Source organism: Zonotrichia leucophrys, chromosome 2 (assembly GCF_028769735.1).
Source record: "Zonotrichia leucophrys gambelii isolate GWCS_2022_RI chromosome 2, RI_Zleu_2.0, whole genome shotgun sequence".
NCBI lineage: Eukaryota > Metazoa > Chordata > Aves > Passeriformes > Passerellidae > Zonotrichia > Zonotrichia leucophrys.
The window spans coordinates 112,499,281-112,516,147 of record NC_088171.1 but is presented as its reverse complement, the minus strand read 5'-3'; the positions used below and the strand labels follow the sequence as shown (position 1 = coordinate 112,516,147).

At 34.3% G+C, this 16,867-nt stretch overlaps 1 protein-coding gene across 7 annotated transcripts in view; it reads right to left on the bottom strand.

The window, feature by feature from the left end:
* SNTG1 (syntrophin gamma 1) overlaps positions 1-16,867 on the bottom strand; it is a 315,746-nt gene that overhangs the window by 79,804 nt on the left and 219,075 nt on the right. For all 7 annotated transcript variants that reach the window (XR_010439215.1, XM_064706080.1, XM_064706079.1 and 4 more), the window contains one exon: positions 16,333-16,462. Coding sequence is in view for 6 of the 7 variants with exons in the window: in XM_064706080.1 (XP_064562150.1) it covers positions 16,333-16,462 (130 nt within the window). In the remaining variant the exon portion in view is untranslated. The remainder of the gene's footprint in view (positions 1-16,332; positions 16,463-16,867) is intronic.

Genomic DNA, 16,867 nt, shown 5'->3' with positions numbered 1-16,867 from the left:
AAAAATTCATTAAATTGGCCAGTTGCCAGTGGAATAAACAAATATCTTTACAAAAAAGTTAAAGAGGTTTTCTTTATTATTTACAGGTATTATATCTTCAATCATTCCATAATCAACCCATTCATTTACTTTCGTTTGAGTGGATTAAAAATAAAATTATAGAAACGTCTTTGTTGTGTTATGTCACATTTCACTTCTTCTGTCTAAAAGAATTACACAATTCTATTCTCTTGAAGCTCTCAGGAATAACAGCAATATTTATGAGACAATTTGTCTGACAGGACCAGATAAACTTCTTGTAAGCTAAAAAATCACTTGTTATTACATTACTTAGATAATTTACTTGACATTAGATGAAATAGGGGTTGAGAATTAGGTTCACATGATAATAAATATGGTATCAACATAATTGCTAAATTTTATATTACAAAAGAAAAAGAATTTTCATATATAAGATCATTATAAACACCTGAGTTTTTCAGTACCTGTTTTTTCTGGAAGCTCTCTATTCATCTGTATGACTGATAATTTTAAATTTCACTTGAAATACTACAAAATTATTTTGTAGTGCTTGTATAGTTAAAAGTCATGTCCTCATATTTTATAAAGTACACTCTGCTCCTCCTCCTGATATCACTCTACTCTCTACTCAGATTAATCACAGACTGACTCTAGCACTGTATTCAGTTATAACCTGAGCTGAGTTTTAATGAGAAAATCTTTTGCAATAAAGCTTCCAGATTGCCATAAATAGGAAAGATTGGACTCTCCTTAACCTTCCTTCTCTTAACAAGCTGTTGAGCCTTAGCTTAAAAAGTGTTTCATTCCCTTCTAAGGAATACAGTACTCTCAATTGATCTCCAATTTCACCTCATGACTAAGAATTCATTAAAAAATAGTATGCAAAAATCTCTATAAATATGGGTTTTCTCCAAGTATCTTCTGGTATTTCTGAAAATAAATGCTCAAATACTGATCAATATGACGAGCTGTGTTTCAGTGGGACCATGGATGAAAGGTAGGCCAAGCAGTAGAAGATTTTTCTCAAGGGAGAAAAAAAAGTAAGGTAAAGATTTTTGCACAATGAATTCATTTTCATCTCAGACTTTTTCTTCATTCTTCTTTGAGAAGTGTGTTAAAGGACCATTTAATTTTAACAATATTGTTAAACTGACACTAGTAATAGACGGCATATTTTTCTTGCTTTGGATACAATCTTTTAATCCTTAAATAGGAAGCGGTATAATAGTTAAGATCAACGCGATTTTCTCAAACCTCTCATAAACTTCCAATTTATTAGCATTTAGAACAGCTAACACAGGCACTAAGGATGTTACAAGCAAATTTATAGATGACTTTTACTTAAGTGTGCATTTTGGACAGATTTCAGAGTAGCAACTCCCTGTCTAATTGTATTTCAGCAGTAAAGGAGATTGTTTAGTCAAAGTATAGATTTTTGCTCTATCAGTATTTCTTGCAGCTCAAACATGATTTAGAGAGGTTCCATAGAAGGGCCACAAAGACAATCAAAAGACTGGGAAGCCTGCCATATAAGGAAAGACTGAAAGAACTGGGATTGTTCAGCCTTGAAAATAGAGGGGTTAGGAGAGACCTTATTACCATGTTCCAGTATGTAAAAGGTGATTACAAAGACAGAGACTCCCTTTTCACAAGAAGTCACAGGGAAAACACAGGGGTAATGAGTACAAGATACTCCCCGGGAGATTCTGATTAAACACAAGCGGAAAATTTTTGACAATGACAAAAATCAGTCATTGAAATAACCTCCCCAGGTAAGCAGTGTATTTCCCAGCTTTGGATACTTTTTAGCTTCACGTGAATGGGATTCTGGGCATTTTGTATAGACTGTGCCTTTGCCAAAACTGGATCAGACCATCCTTGATGTCCCCTTTTAACCTGATATTCTAAGATTCTATAATGTCGTACAAGTTATACTACCCCACATTTTCAAGATACCAAGATGTGTACAATTCTCTAAGTTTCAACATTAAAAGTGATATCAAAGGAGGAATCATCTTTATGACACTTAAATTACTGGAATCAATTAAAATTTTTTTCTTCTTTTTTCCCCCACAATGTCTTCTCCCATTACTTTAGTGAAATTCTAGTTGTCTATTATGGACATTATCTTTCCTGAAAGAAAAAGGCACACACACACTTACTGCGAAAATTACTCCAGAACCATAGTTAAAAGAAAAATCGGGAAACAAATTATTCAACAAAGGTATAATGAAGACAATGGCATAAGTAGAACATAAAAGCTATAATTTGCAAGTGAAGTGCATATGTCAAGCTCTAAGAAAAACAGATGCTGCACAATAAGTAAAATTATACCAGGTTACATTATTATATATTGTCACAATGAGAGAATTAACTGCATAAATTTGACATTATTATAAAAACACTTAAAATGGTAATATATATTAAAATGGTGTGTAATTTTAAGAAATTAGAACTGAACAAAGCAACTAAATATCTGATTAGTATCATGCCTATTCATAAAGTATAGACTGCTGTGAGAACATATGCTCAAAGCCAAAGAAGAGAATCCCTAATATGTATGAAGGCAGCAATTCCATCAAATACAGAATTACTCTTTCAGCATGATTACTAACTGTTCCTAGCAGTAATTGGGTGGATGTTAACATACACATTACAATTTGCAAAAGATTTAGTTTGGAGCTGGTCACAACTGAAAAAACCAGTGATGAAATAAAGCTACATGAAGAGAGTTTTTACTCTTAAACCATATGCACTGGTTGTTCTGTGCCACACAAAATTTATAACTTCTACTTTACTGCTATTTATTTCATCTAGAAACTTCCTGTACATAGCAAATGGATTTAGAACAAAGGCTCAATCTCTTGAAGGTTCTAAGTAATGTAATGAGGATGTACTTGGAATGCATATATCTAAAAAGCTTTTCACTAATGTATATCTAATACTCTCTCTGGTTTCTAAGATGATCTGATTTTATTCAAGATTGTGTCACACTTATCAATGGTGACAATCACCTGTTTACAACTGACTTTTGAGTAAATTCTGATCAAAAAAGAACATTCAATATCTTTCCTTTCTTGTCACTGCCTGCCAATAATTTTCTTTCCAAAATGGAGTTAACCAACCCTTATCTTCTCCTCTTTGTTATTAATGGTATATATCAAAACTCTTTCCACTCTTGCTGCTTGCCAGTTGAGGAGATCTCATGTTGTCCTATCATGTTTCTGGTTCTATGTAGACAAGGGATATTTCCCAAGCCCACTCTTACTTACAAATTCTACTGTGATACTTTTTTCCTCTGTTTTGGGATATTAATAAGTTAATCATTTAGCCATGAGACTTCCTTTTCTTTCCAGTGGATAAGTAGAGTATGCATCTTACATAAAATACCGCTATCTGGTGAGTTTTGATTATTTAGGTATTCATATGTGAAAATGTAAAAGAAGTTATTTAGCACTGGTAACACTATTGGTAGACTTCCTTGTGCTCAACAGGAAATACAAATGGAATAACAGGAGTAAACACAGAGACAGAAAAGAAGAATACAAAGAGCTAGTAAGAAGCTGATAAAAGACTGATAAAAATATTGGCACTGTTGAAAATAATTCCTTTATTAATATGAACTTTTACAATTTTCTAATGCCTGGGATAGAAAAAGTAAATATATATTTAAAAAAAAAACAATCTTTTTTTATGCTGAAAAGGTAACATTTCTGGAGCTAAAGGGTTGTCTATTCAAATCCAAAGGAAAAAAGCATGCATCAGAGTTGCAGTTTGACAACATAAACCCAACATGGCCAGTGAAGCTACACAGACCAGGGATGATGCAAGTTGGTTTCTTTTTTATTTGCTTCTGACCTGGTCAAGGACTTAGGACTGCCTCCTAAGTCACCCCACTGCAAAGACCGAGTGGTATTATAACCAGGAGTAAGTAGGAAGTTTCCATGAGTCTGTTTCTATGGCTTTAAAAAAATGTTAGCATAAAACAAATAAGAAGTGATTTTTTTTGGTTTGGTCTATTTACTTACAAAGGTAAAGGGAAGTGGGTTTTGGATCAGAAGACTAAATAGAGGTCAGATAGCTATAATTACTTTAAGCTACATTTGGCATGCAATCTATCCAGCTATGTAAATGGAAAATTATTTTACTGGTAGAGGCGTCTGCAAGCCTGGATGTTCTAGATTTCCAGTTGCTATTTGATCAACAGGGAATACACTTTCTTTAATTTAAATTGCATACTCTGTTTTCCTGACTGCTGATTATTATATTTTTGAGATGAAAGTCCTGTTTATGGTTACTGTTTGGTAAATGAATGAGCTAACAGCCATACTGCTGCAGCAAGAGTAGTTAGCTTAATTAAGGTGCAGACATACATTGCTAAATAGTCTGGAGAGGTATGCTGACTATCTCGTTAAGCACATAACTTTGAAAATAATCTGTTTAAAACAGCTTTTCAACAGCCTCTTAGGATTTGGCTTGCTATAATATTTTAAAATACAGTTTATGTTTATACAGCAATATAAAGATACATTTATGTTAATCTGGTGCAAAAGGAAATAATTCTGATATCAAACATGCATACACACCATGATTTATCAATTATTTAAAGGGTAACTGGAAAAGAACGTTAAATCCACAACTCTATAGGGGTTATGTCGGCCTAAGGACATTTTTCTTCTTGTGAAACACTCTATTTGTGATGTAAAAAAAAAAAAAAACCAAACTAAAAAACCCTTTCAAATTATTATTGCTACAGTTTCAAAATGAGAAAAACATTTAAATGGAATGCACATACTATTTAAATATAAGTTTGAGAAGCCACCTGTGGGTTTTTGGCCAGGCATAGAAAAAACTAATTGGAAAAAGTAATATATTCATTCCCTGTAACATCTTATCACATAAAAATATGTACAGGTGGAAGCCCAAACATCAATGTAGTCATTGGTCACTTGTATTCAATTTAATAAATATAAAGCAAAGGCTCTTCATATTTGTTTGTTTCACATTTGATTTGTTTCATATTTGATTTGTTTCACATTTGCAGTTGCATTTACATGACTCCTCTTGTAATAAAAAACTTCATGACCTTCTTTGCAGATATCTGGATCATCTCAAGAAAACTCATTTCAACACCTCAGAACACTTCATGGAAGTCATTAATAACATTAATACAAGAAATGGGATCTGAAACAGTAGAACAGGTATCTGAATGTCAGGTCTTTTTGTCTCTTTGGCGGAACATTTCTTTGCGAATGGTCCTCATTAACATGATAGTCACAATTCTGTGGACATTTACCCATAAAATGCACCTTACTAAAGGTTTTGAGGATTAATTTTTATGTTCCTTTTTTTACTTTCTAGAGAGAGTTTAGGTTATTCAATCATTTTGCCTACACAATGTTTTGATTACCTCCCTCCTCCTCTATGAATGGGAACCTTCAGTTTATCTTTTACATAAGGCATATATTAGAAGAGAAACATTTTTTCCTTTCTGAACAAAATAGCAAAGCAGAGCAATGGACACTAGGAGTTCTTCTACGGCTACACAGCTGCTGTAGTCTGGTATTTGAGTGAAGAAATATTAAACAAATATATATTTAGAATCATCCAGTAAAACTTCTTCCCTATGCAATAATAATGCTATAAAAAAGCTATAATTTTCCCCAGGTACATCTGCACCTGGGAAGGGAAAACAGCAGCCACAATAAATAGGAATGCAAAGAGGAAAAGGAAAGCAACAAACAGCTTTATTTACACCCTTTATTTTCAGCAATGAATGAGTCCATTGCTCATGCAGACCAAAACATTTTCCATCAATCTGACTTCCCTGAAGCTGTTCTTTTCACACAAATTATGCCACAGGTTAAGTAGTCTAAATGCTCCAAAATGGTGTGGAACACTTCCTATGAGATGAGAGAATCTCAAGAAGCATGGATTTTAATTTCTTCTCAAAACCTGGGAGACATTCTCATTAGTTTTTAGAACTTCAGGGAATTGCAAATGACTACAGAAGGAGGGAAAGGGGTAAAGAAGGCTTATCTGAGTACAACATTCACAAATACAGAAAATCCCCAGATGTCTTTAACTATCTACTTCAGCCTATTTTTGCTGATCTTTCTCTTTCATGGAAGGCTTGTCTGCAGAAATGTATGTGGACTTTTCTCATCCTGCCTGTATATCCACGCTATGTACCCGGCCTTTTAGTTGTGCTAAAATAACTGTTCATGGGACTGCACTGTTCATAAAATCAGGGAACTAAGTTGGGCTAAAAATCTGCAAAAATAAAATCTACTCTGTATTATAGGGAGTAAAGCATCCTATTTGGTCATGGTAGGTAATACCAGTGTAGCCACCCAGGATATGGAGCTACAGTACTTAGGCTGCAGGAGATAAGTATTTATCTGCTTCACTTAAGCAATATTCCTGCTGGATTAATCCCACCAGACAGTATGGATGAGCCCCCTGCCAACAGTATTGGCAAGATTTTTACGTGTGGCTCTATGGACAGCACAGAGAGGAGCCTCTGGAAGGAGAAGCACAGCCTCAGCCCTGTGCTGTCCCCGGAGATCTTTTGGCCAGCAGTGAGGCAGATGGCATCAGGCTGCAGGCTGAGTAGCACAGAGAGCTCCCGTCTCTCATGTCAGGGTGACTCTACCAACCTGTAGGCTATTATGCTAAAGTACCCTCTTGCCATTTCCTGTTAGATGTGGGATAGGTAAGTATTTAATTCAAGGAGATGGAATTACCCTCTGGAGATATCTGCAGTCTTTATATAGTTAATGGGATAGAAGTAACTGCCTCTGCTAGGAGGATGAGTTCACTCCTTCAACTCTTAAAGACATTTTTTACTATGCCTTTATTATATTGGGAGATTGGGTGCAGAGGATCTTGCTTTTTAGGGACAAACAGCTACCATTTCTGTCACATTACTTAATTCAGCTAAAGCAGAAAATAGTTATAAAAAGAGAAGTCTAGTTACTTGGCAATCTGATACCAGAGAAGAAGAACTGATGAAACTCCTTTAACAATGTTAAATCGACTGAATTATGTGAGAAGCGCCAGCATGTTGACACACCACAGGAAGTTTTTCATCCTTTTTATTACTTTACAAAATTGCTTTAGGAAATAAACACAGTGAAAACAATATTTTCTGCTAGGCAGGTAACAGATTTTTCCCTGGAGTAAACAACCATAAACTCGTGTTGTTTGTTCACCAACAGACTAATAAACACTTTTGGAATTGAGACAGATACTATTTTACTTTGGTTTTTTAACAAGATTTGTCATCTGTACAAGCAGGAAACTAATGAAACATGCAAATATATCACATCTACAAAGACTTGTGTACATCTTTAAATCTACCTCTGAACAATGTGATCTATTATTTGAGTGGTCAGTGTATAATGGGAACAGAGGGCTAAAAGGACCCTTTTTACTGTTTGTGTGATTTCAATGCATTACACTGGAAAAGAAGTAGAATATCTATTAGTAATTAGAAATATAAATAAGGTTTTCCTACTGACTTTTAAGAAGTAGCCTTATGAATACAATTGGAATTATCATGCAATTATCACGTGGATAAGCTGAATTGTGTATCTGCATTGACCTTACATCACTTTTCTGCTAATACAGCTATAAGTGCAAGTATTAACACAAATCAAATTATCCCCCAGTTGCATTTTATGTTGTATTTTATGAACTGAACTATTAAGTAGTCACAGGTGAGATGGACAGGCATTCTTTAACTGCCTGGTTGCCTCCTTTCCAGCAGTATTTTATGATTTTTTCATTCTCTGTATCTAAAAATTAGTGACTGTCTTTCCTATCACAGGAGGTCTCATATAAAAGTAGAATTTAGGATCCTGTTATGTACTCTTTAGCACATAAAGTGCTCTCTTGACAAACTACCCAAACATAAATGGTAATTGGCTCATAAAAAAAAGCAAAATTGGGGAATAAGAATTACATGATTACATGCGTCAAATATAAAAATGTATATCTATTTTCATATTTGTCAAATATATGTGATTAATAGCTTCTGAGACATTATTTCATATAGTAAAGGATTGCAGGCTTTATTTCAGAAAGAGATGGAGCAACAAAAAGTTGTTTCATACAATTTTTATAGGCAAAACCTTGATAGTGATTTCATAAATGCAGTAAAGAAAAATTTCCTTTGATTTACTGTACTAGAGTTCCTGATTGGTATCATTAGGCAAATGCCTTTTCATAGATGGCAAAACTGTAAAATAATTTGTAAACAATTAGAAAAAAAGGAGAAAAGCAGAAACCTTCATACACTCGTTATGAACTATTCAAAAAGTTACTAATTCTTAAAGGAAATTAATAGTTTTTCACTGCAGTAAGTCAGAGAGTACCATGCACTGGAAAATGAGACTGAAACAAGGTGCTTCATTCTCAGTTTTTCAAGCCTGACTTCATGACCTCAATGACAGCCTGAAACAAGTTTTGGATGTAATTACTTCATTCTCTGAAATAAACAAACTGGTGAGAAGAACCAACAGAACCTTGCAATCATGTTGGTGCCCACATAGGTGATCAACACAGCTATAACTTCAGACATTACAGACATCCCCCACAGGTATTTGTCACTTAACTACCCCAGGTATTTTTAGGAGATAAAGAACTTGTCACAGAGTTTCAGAATACCTTCTGTTAGCAGAGAAATGGCAAGTCCAATGGCAATTTGGGGCTCATTTCCTCTGCAGCTTAGTGATCATTTGTTGTTTTGCCTCTCTGGGTTTATTTGCTCTAACCTCTTAAACCTGTCCTGGAATGGCTGGAATCTAACCCACACCTCTGCCTGTTCCTCTGACTCCTTTCTGTTCCACAGGCAAATATAAGTTGTGCACTACTTGAATGCACTTGCTCTTTATGGCACTTTATGAAGCAAGACAACCAAATGGAGAAAGTGCTTTCAACACATTAGGCTACTAATAACGTGTACCTGGAGGTGTTTTATAGCTTTTTGAGTGCATTTAAATTTCTTTTCATTCTTTTTATCTTTTAATTCTCTGGTTGTGGAAGAAAGGCAAAGCTTCAGATGTAGCCACCTTTAAAAATATATTTTAAAAGTGAGTAAGAGGAAATGGATGTCAAAACAAGATAATAGTGCCTTAAATATGAATACTTATATTTTTGTTTGTTGTAGGTTTGTTAAGATAGCAGAAAGAAGCAATACAAAAAGAAAGGTCACTATTGCCTAGCCTCCCACTTCCCAGTTGCTATTTTATCAACTGCAGTTTGTGATTCAACAGCACTTTTAACACATTCTCACTGAAAATAAACCAACAGTGGAATATTGAACATTTTACTGCACAACAAAAACTAGGTTACAGTAGCTCTAAGTCTCCAGCTGCTACTGAAAGGGCAGCTTGGCATTTTGGCATGAAAGGGCAACTTATAATGAGTCCTTTCTTCTTCCATGTGTTACCTCTCTGGAAACCCCCAAATGGCTTACCCCTATTCCCACTTAGAGTCCTATTTTCTTTATTCTTGTCATCATTTTTTGTCACTTAAAACCAATCAAGAGGTGTTGCTTGGTTTTAGGTTTTTTCCCCTAAATGACAGGCTTCCTGTTACCTTTCACAAGGGTGGAATGTTGAGAGCAAGTGTGACATTCCTCCAAAGTGCCTTGTTTTGATCTGATCAAACAGATCACAGTTTTTATTATAATGTGTTAACTTAAGCCTTCAATAATAATAGAATGAGGGAAGAGAGTCTCAGAGCTTCATACAAACCTGCAGAGAATAAAGAATATATTGAATATTGTTTTGCTTTAATTTAAACACTAGCACAAGGCTAAAATTTAATTTGACTCCATGCGAAAGTGGATGAATCAAAGTGCAGGGATTCTTTACTGAGTGAGAGAATCATATATAAAACTCAAAAAATATTCTCTCTGCAAGAATGTTGCTATTTTTTTAAGATTTACATTAAACTGATAAATTTAAAAGGAAAGCCTCTTGATTTTATTTTCTCTAGGGGCATTGCTTCTCCTAAATTGTATATTAGAGTTCTATACAATAAAAATAGAGATGTGGATATTTTAATCAGACATTAAAGACTACTGCAGAAGTTGTGCCCTTGTATACAGTAAAACAAAAAATATACTATTAAAAATAACATGAATAGATGTAATATTTTTGAGAAGTACAGAAAGAAAATTTAATTTACTTTGAAAACCTATCATGAGTACTTGAAGTCTCCGCTGTATATTCCAAAGCAATACTGCAAGATTTCATGTCTTTATGATGAATGCTGTCACCATAATCAGAATGTGTCATAACAAATACTCCAACTATGAAGACAGAAGTTTCTTGTTACAAATTTCCCAGATAACTCTGGAATAAATATTCTTGAAGAAATATTTCTCAAAGAAATATTCTTTTCTTGCTCTGTTTTTCTATTTGTCTCATTGTCCTTTAGACTCAATTATATTATAGAAATGCAGATGAAATACTGGGAAACAGCAGTACAGTTTGACAAGACTTAAATTTCTTTGCAGCTAAATCTGTACATTTAAGAGAGTGTAAAATTATCTACAATTCTTTAAACAAGGTACAAATAAATAGTTTGTAAAATAAGGCAAACTTCAAATTGTCAAAAACATAAGTAAATATCAGACAGGGCCATATGTAACACTTGATAAAAGTGACATAGAGACAAATGTGATTTTAATTGTGCACCTGATAACAGCCCACATTTTTAAAAAGTGAGGAAAATTTGGAGTGATTTATGTTATGTAATCCTGATGCCTCACTGACTACAGTTATTCATGTAGATCTACGTGCCTTAAGAGAATCACAGATGGAAAAAGATGGCAGCAGTATGCGGCAGGTGTATCAAGTTCTGGTTTTTAAATTTTCCAAGAAAGACCTTAATATCAGTACTGGAATGACTATCTTTGTTATCTTCCCTTTACAAGGTTGAGAATGGAATGGAGCACAAAATTCAAAGTGTCAGAACACTGTGACCACCTGAATGGCTAATACTGCTTTAAAAAGTGTTGAATGTATATTTACTAGCTAATGTCCAATTTATCTGAGTATTCGTGTCATGGGAATTGTGAATCATGTATGTAAAATTATTCTGCTAATAATACTTTATAGACTTCCTATAATTCTCTCTTGTTTTGGCCTTCATTTTATAATGCTTTCAATTTCTAAATTACCGAGTATTTGATTTTTGCACTACTACAGATTATAGCATAAGAGGTTTGATACTAATGCTGCTATTTTTGGATTTGCTTGAAACATGCACAGCTGAGCAACCAAAAAAAGATAAATGTTATTGTAATCCAAAGATCATAGGACATTTAAGAGCATATAATTCCTGAAAACTCAAAAATTAGTAAAATTTGAGCTTTCTGATTGGCTTGCCATTGTATTGTAACTGAAAAACTAAAATATTAAATCTGTTTACTTCACACGAGGGATATTTATTTATTAATGTAATATCACATTTTACAGTATGTCCTTACTGGTGGTAGCATCCATCAGAAAAAGAGAAATATGTTCTACTAATTTGTTTCAATAATTTGCTTACACTGAATGTAGTCCTGTGACCTTTTATTCTTCCTACAAGTGGAACAGATTGTTTTAGTCTAATCCGTTTTTTTCGGTTTTTTTCACTCTTTGTCTCCTCTTCTACCTTGTGACTTAAATAATCCCTGTACCCAAACTTCAGCATTATAAAGATAAGGTTTTATCATTTTCTTTTTTCTAGTGAAGTGAAATAATTTTTTTTTTTCTTAGCAGCAGTTTCTTTCACTAGGCACTACTTTCTAAGCATACCAAAAAAGCTCAATTGAACTTTTAAACTGCTCAGAACAAAGGTTTTGGTGCTGAAAAACACACCCATTGGGCCAATACCCAGTTTGTAGACCTCTTCATGCTAGCTTTCATGCTATTGCTGGGCTTCTACCATCAACTATGTGTGCCTCATTAATTTCAATTTCACAAATGTGTTATTTTACCCAGAAAAATGCAACATAATGGGATAAAGTGAAGCCACTGTGAAGTAAATCTTGTAAGATCTTGTGGATATTCTCAAGACAAGCTTAAAATTTTTTGCCACCTCTTGCTTAGAAACTTTACTCTGTCATTCCTGTCTGATGAAGTTCATGTTGTTCCTTTGCTGTCAAGTGCTGGCTCCAAGGTAAAAAGCATAAATGTGTAACTGTTGCAGTGTTTTTCAAAGAAATTATGAAAGAGGAAAGGGAAAAAAAAAATTATTGCCCTCACTATAGAAAAATCTGCCACAGAGAAAGCAACAGGCAAGTGACAAATACTGAGTTGTGAAGATAAATCTCAAAAAACTTTATGGAGCTATATCACAGAAGTTGCTAACTCAAATGTACTTTTTTTTATTATTCTTTTGTTAAAAAGATCCAAAATGTCTGAATTCCACTGTACTAAAGCCATTAAAAAATTTGCCTTTAAATTTCCTGACAATTGCAGCACATGAAGTAGGAATGTATTGGCAACTGGTGGTTCTTTAAGAGCACATGGTTTTGGATTGTTTTCTTAGACTCTTCCATAGTATAATTTCTTTAAAAGCTACATGACAATTGGATACTGTCATCCTAAAATTCTGAAACAAAAGGGATGTAAAGGACTAGAAATCCGTATCAATTACCACCTACCTTAATACAATTTAAAAGTTCATGGAAAGGCAAATAGTTCATAGCTGAATTGAACAACTGAATTGAAAATTCCTACTTGGAGCATTAGCAAGAAAAGAAGCAGCAGTTTGTTCCCATTTTAAATGGCTTTTGCCAGCCATCCAAATTGGCAAGAAAAAGCTGTACAACCTCATCAGTTCATAGAAGAATTAGAGTCCCCAAGCCCAGGTTCAATTTAGCATATTCAGATTTCAGCACATTAACTTCAGTATCAGGATTGCTTAGACGAAAACTTCAGGTTTGATATAACCCTTCTGGTTTTTGAGGGTACTGATAAAACTGTGAAATTTTTAAAACAGGTGCAATTCAAGTGACTAAAGTTGGAGAGGAATCCATCTTCAGAAATGAATGATCCTTATAGCTTCAACAACTACAGTGTGATATTAAGTCACTTCCAATGGTGCATTTATACTGTATGCATTTTGGTTGCATGCCAGTATACAACCCCATTCATGTTGTGCAAATTTAATGTATTTCACCTTACATGAAATACGAGCTTCTTGGGACCAAAAGAAATTAAAACTCCCAGTATCACTCTGAGCATCCTTAAAACACTAGAGGACACTTGTGCTAACCTCCAAAAAGAGTGCATACCTGAGGTTTGTCTGTTAAAGATAATCTGAAATAAAGTCAACTACATCAGTCAGCACGTGAATTTTATAAAATCTCTTCTTAATAGTCAGAATATAATTTCTACATCTCTGCATTAAAATTTTAACTTTTTGCATAATAATATGAGTTCTAGCTTGTATAGTACAATGATTAGTAATACAACCAACAGAGGAAAAATTGTTTGCTTGCAGATATCATCTTTCAGACTCCATTCAGTTAGCAACATTGCCTTTTAAAAATGGTGGTCATGTCAAGGCATTTTGTATTAGCTTCTACTTCTGCATTTCTGTTATGGCTTCCGTAGATACTGCCTATACTGTTGATCCTGCAATTCAGTCACATCATGTTTGTGTCTGATATGGACACGCTCGATCATGAGAGAAGAGGGTTTTGAAAAAATCATTAGAAAAAACTAATTGATTATAGGTTCAACAAGATATTTTGGAGCCACGGACGCATAATCACAACTATTAGATACATGTGGCAACATAGGACTTGTTATTCACATTTTTGGGGTATGAACCATCAGTTAATTTCTTTCAGACAGTTTGCGAGTGGAAAAAGTAAAATAATTCAGATTTTCTGACTCAGACTAATACAACACCTTTGGTTTTTTGGTCAAAAATATCCAGGCATTTTTTTGGGAGATTTATTCAGAGAAATTCGCTTTGGCCCCTCAAAGACATAAATGACAGGTTATCAGGATATGTATCTATCTCCTTAAGTATCAAGTAGGAACTCACCACCCTAGGGTCCTTTACCAGTCAAAGGAAAGACAGACATGTCCTGAAGGAATTGATTTCATTATAAAATGGACATCAACAGTAAATAATAAGATTCACTCTGGATTTTCTGCCTTAAGACATCTAAAGTTATGCAAGAGAAATCCCACCAAAATCTAAAGAGCCCAGATTTGATACAAGGGAAAAAAAAGTGCTTTCATTAACAATCTAGCTGTTATAGTCCTTTTTTCTAATTCTATTTCCTTTTTTTTTTTTCAAAAGGTAGATAGCTATGAGAAACATCATGTAAGTAAATATTTCTGTGAGCTGCATGGTATTTTAATGAAACAAATTATTTTCTGTAACCTCTAGATAGGAATGAGAAGTTAATTGAAACTAAAAATTGGTCAATTTATCCAAAGAATTAGAAGAAATCCTTAACTTTGTTTCTTTGGCTCTGGATGACACACAAAGGGAGAATGACTGTGAATAAATGCCTCTCTCAGATAGGAAAAATGCTAACATCAACAGTATGTGCATGTCAATAACCATCTTGTAAAGAAAAAAAATACAGGGACCTCTAATCACATCTAATCATTTTTCTCTATAACAGTTTGGGTTTTTTCCCTCTCTGTGTTCCTAAGGTTTCTTATATTCACTTATCACTTATGCTGTCAAACAACTAATTCTTTCTGGCAACTGTCAATTTAAAAGAAAAGTATATTACCGGAAGGAGAGTGTCATTGTTTTCCATAAATTTGTAAGAGCTATGAACAAATAGGACAATTCTAAAAATAGACCCATGGATAATTATCATAAGCCCTAACTCTCATGGCTACTTTACAGGATGTCTTTGGGATAAAGTAAATACAAAGACTGGCATAACAGCTGCATAATTTAGGCTATTTACCTCTTATAAAAAATTAGATAATTTCATTCTGTATTTTATGGAAACCACTGTAGAATTATCAACTGTAGTCAGAAAAAACGTCATGTAATAACACTGCATTGCCAAAATTCAAGTTATGCTAAGTAACCATAATTACAGTCTCATCAGAGCTGAGGTGTTTCAAAACACCTGTAAAATTCAGGTGCCTCAGCCTACTGTTACAAGAAAATAAATCCACAGATTTAAGTAGCAAGAATCATTAGTAAACTGAAGTAAAGATGGTAAGAGAAAAAAACCCAGAAGCCTCAATTGTCAGGGTGCCTAGTGAGACTAGAAAGGTTCTACATAGCAACAGCATTTTAAGTATGAATAAATAGCCATAAAGTTCGCTGGTACTGCATGGAAGCTTGCAGATGGCAGATGAATTCATGTCTGTCATGTTTTTATAATACAATGACTTTTACATATTGCTGCCAGATGGAACACAGTTTTGCATCTTGATTATAAATCTCAAAAAATACAGCTTCTTCCTTCAATGTGTTCCCTATATTTGAAACAAAAGCAAATTCAGAGACATATTTGGGAAGCTAAAGCAGATTTAAGGAAATATAAATTAAATCCTCAAGGGCTTCCTTGTTATAACTCAATTCAAAATAATGGAGCTCCCCATGTGTTCTCAGTTTTTTAGGAAAACCACAGAAGGTATCATACAGGTTCCTATACAGGGAGAACTACATGCTCATTTTTAAATGTAAATACATCCCAGTCAGGTCCAGAAGACCTCTTAATTGAACTTAGTATTTGAAAAAATGCTTACATAACATTTATTCCTGCTTCAACAATTAGTGATATCTATCCCACACGCTCAGATGGTAAGAGTGCAGTGCATGAAGCATAAATGCATTTAATCATTGCTGATAACGAGTATCTGTATCTACACCACAGAAGCACCTTGCCTTTCCCATTGTGATAACCGATTCATAGACAGACCTAAAATCTAATTCAGATCTGCTTATACCAGTTTCTGGAGAGACGCACTATGAAGAAAGCACAGAATTTTTGTATTTTATATGTGTTCCTGCATCACACCTGGCCTCCCCCTGTGCTTCTGGTCTTTGCTTCTAATCCTAATTGGTATTGCTACGAAGCGAATAACTCTGATAGCGACAAAGTGAATTATATGACTGCAGGGAAGAATATTTTCCTATTCAATGGTTTCTCACAGAGTCTGATTTGACAACAAACTTGAGTTGACTTCTCTCAGACAGCCTCAAGCATTGTTTATATGCAGATAATTCTGTATGTAAACCCATTAGGCTTTTATGACAGTTATAATCAAATATGATTGGGAAACCTTCTGGCTTACTTGGATCCATACTTACATTGTGCTTTGTGAGGTTGGAAATGTTACTTGCTATTGCTTGTAGCCAGTCAATACAGTCTTCAGCAGAGAGACACTGAATTATTCCACTGCAAACCCCATCCACAGCAATTACTTGGAACGCATTTTGCCTACAGACATATCATAACAGATCAGGTCAGAATAAAATTTTATCTTTTCTAGCATATCATCTTAACAATACTTGTAAAAATGCTTTTCTTTCAACTACAATGAAGGTCAGCCAGTGAACACCGACAAAATGCTGGTTTTCCTGTTTTATAAATACGTATTAAAACAATCATGCTAAAAGGTCAACTCAGACAACATAAAGCTTCCATAAAGCTACAAAAAATATTCCTTAGACCAGCTCCACAGCATCTTGACCAGCAGGCTGTGCAACCTCAGAAGATGAACAAATGATAGAGCTGATGCTTATCTCAGACTTAATACAGCAGGCTACAGAGAAGGAAAGTGCATTAGAAACCATGGGCAATAATTTAGGAAATTCAGTGAATACCAGTATCTTTTTCTCAATA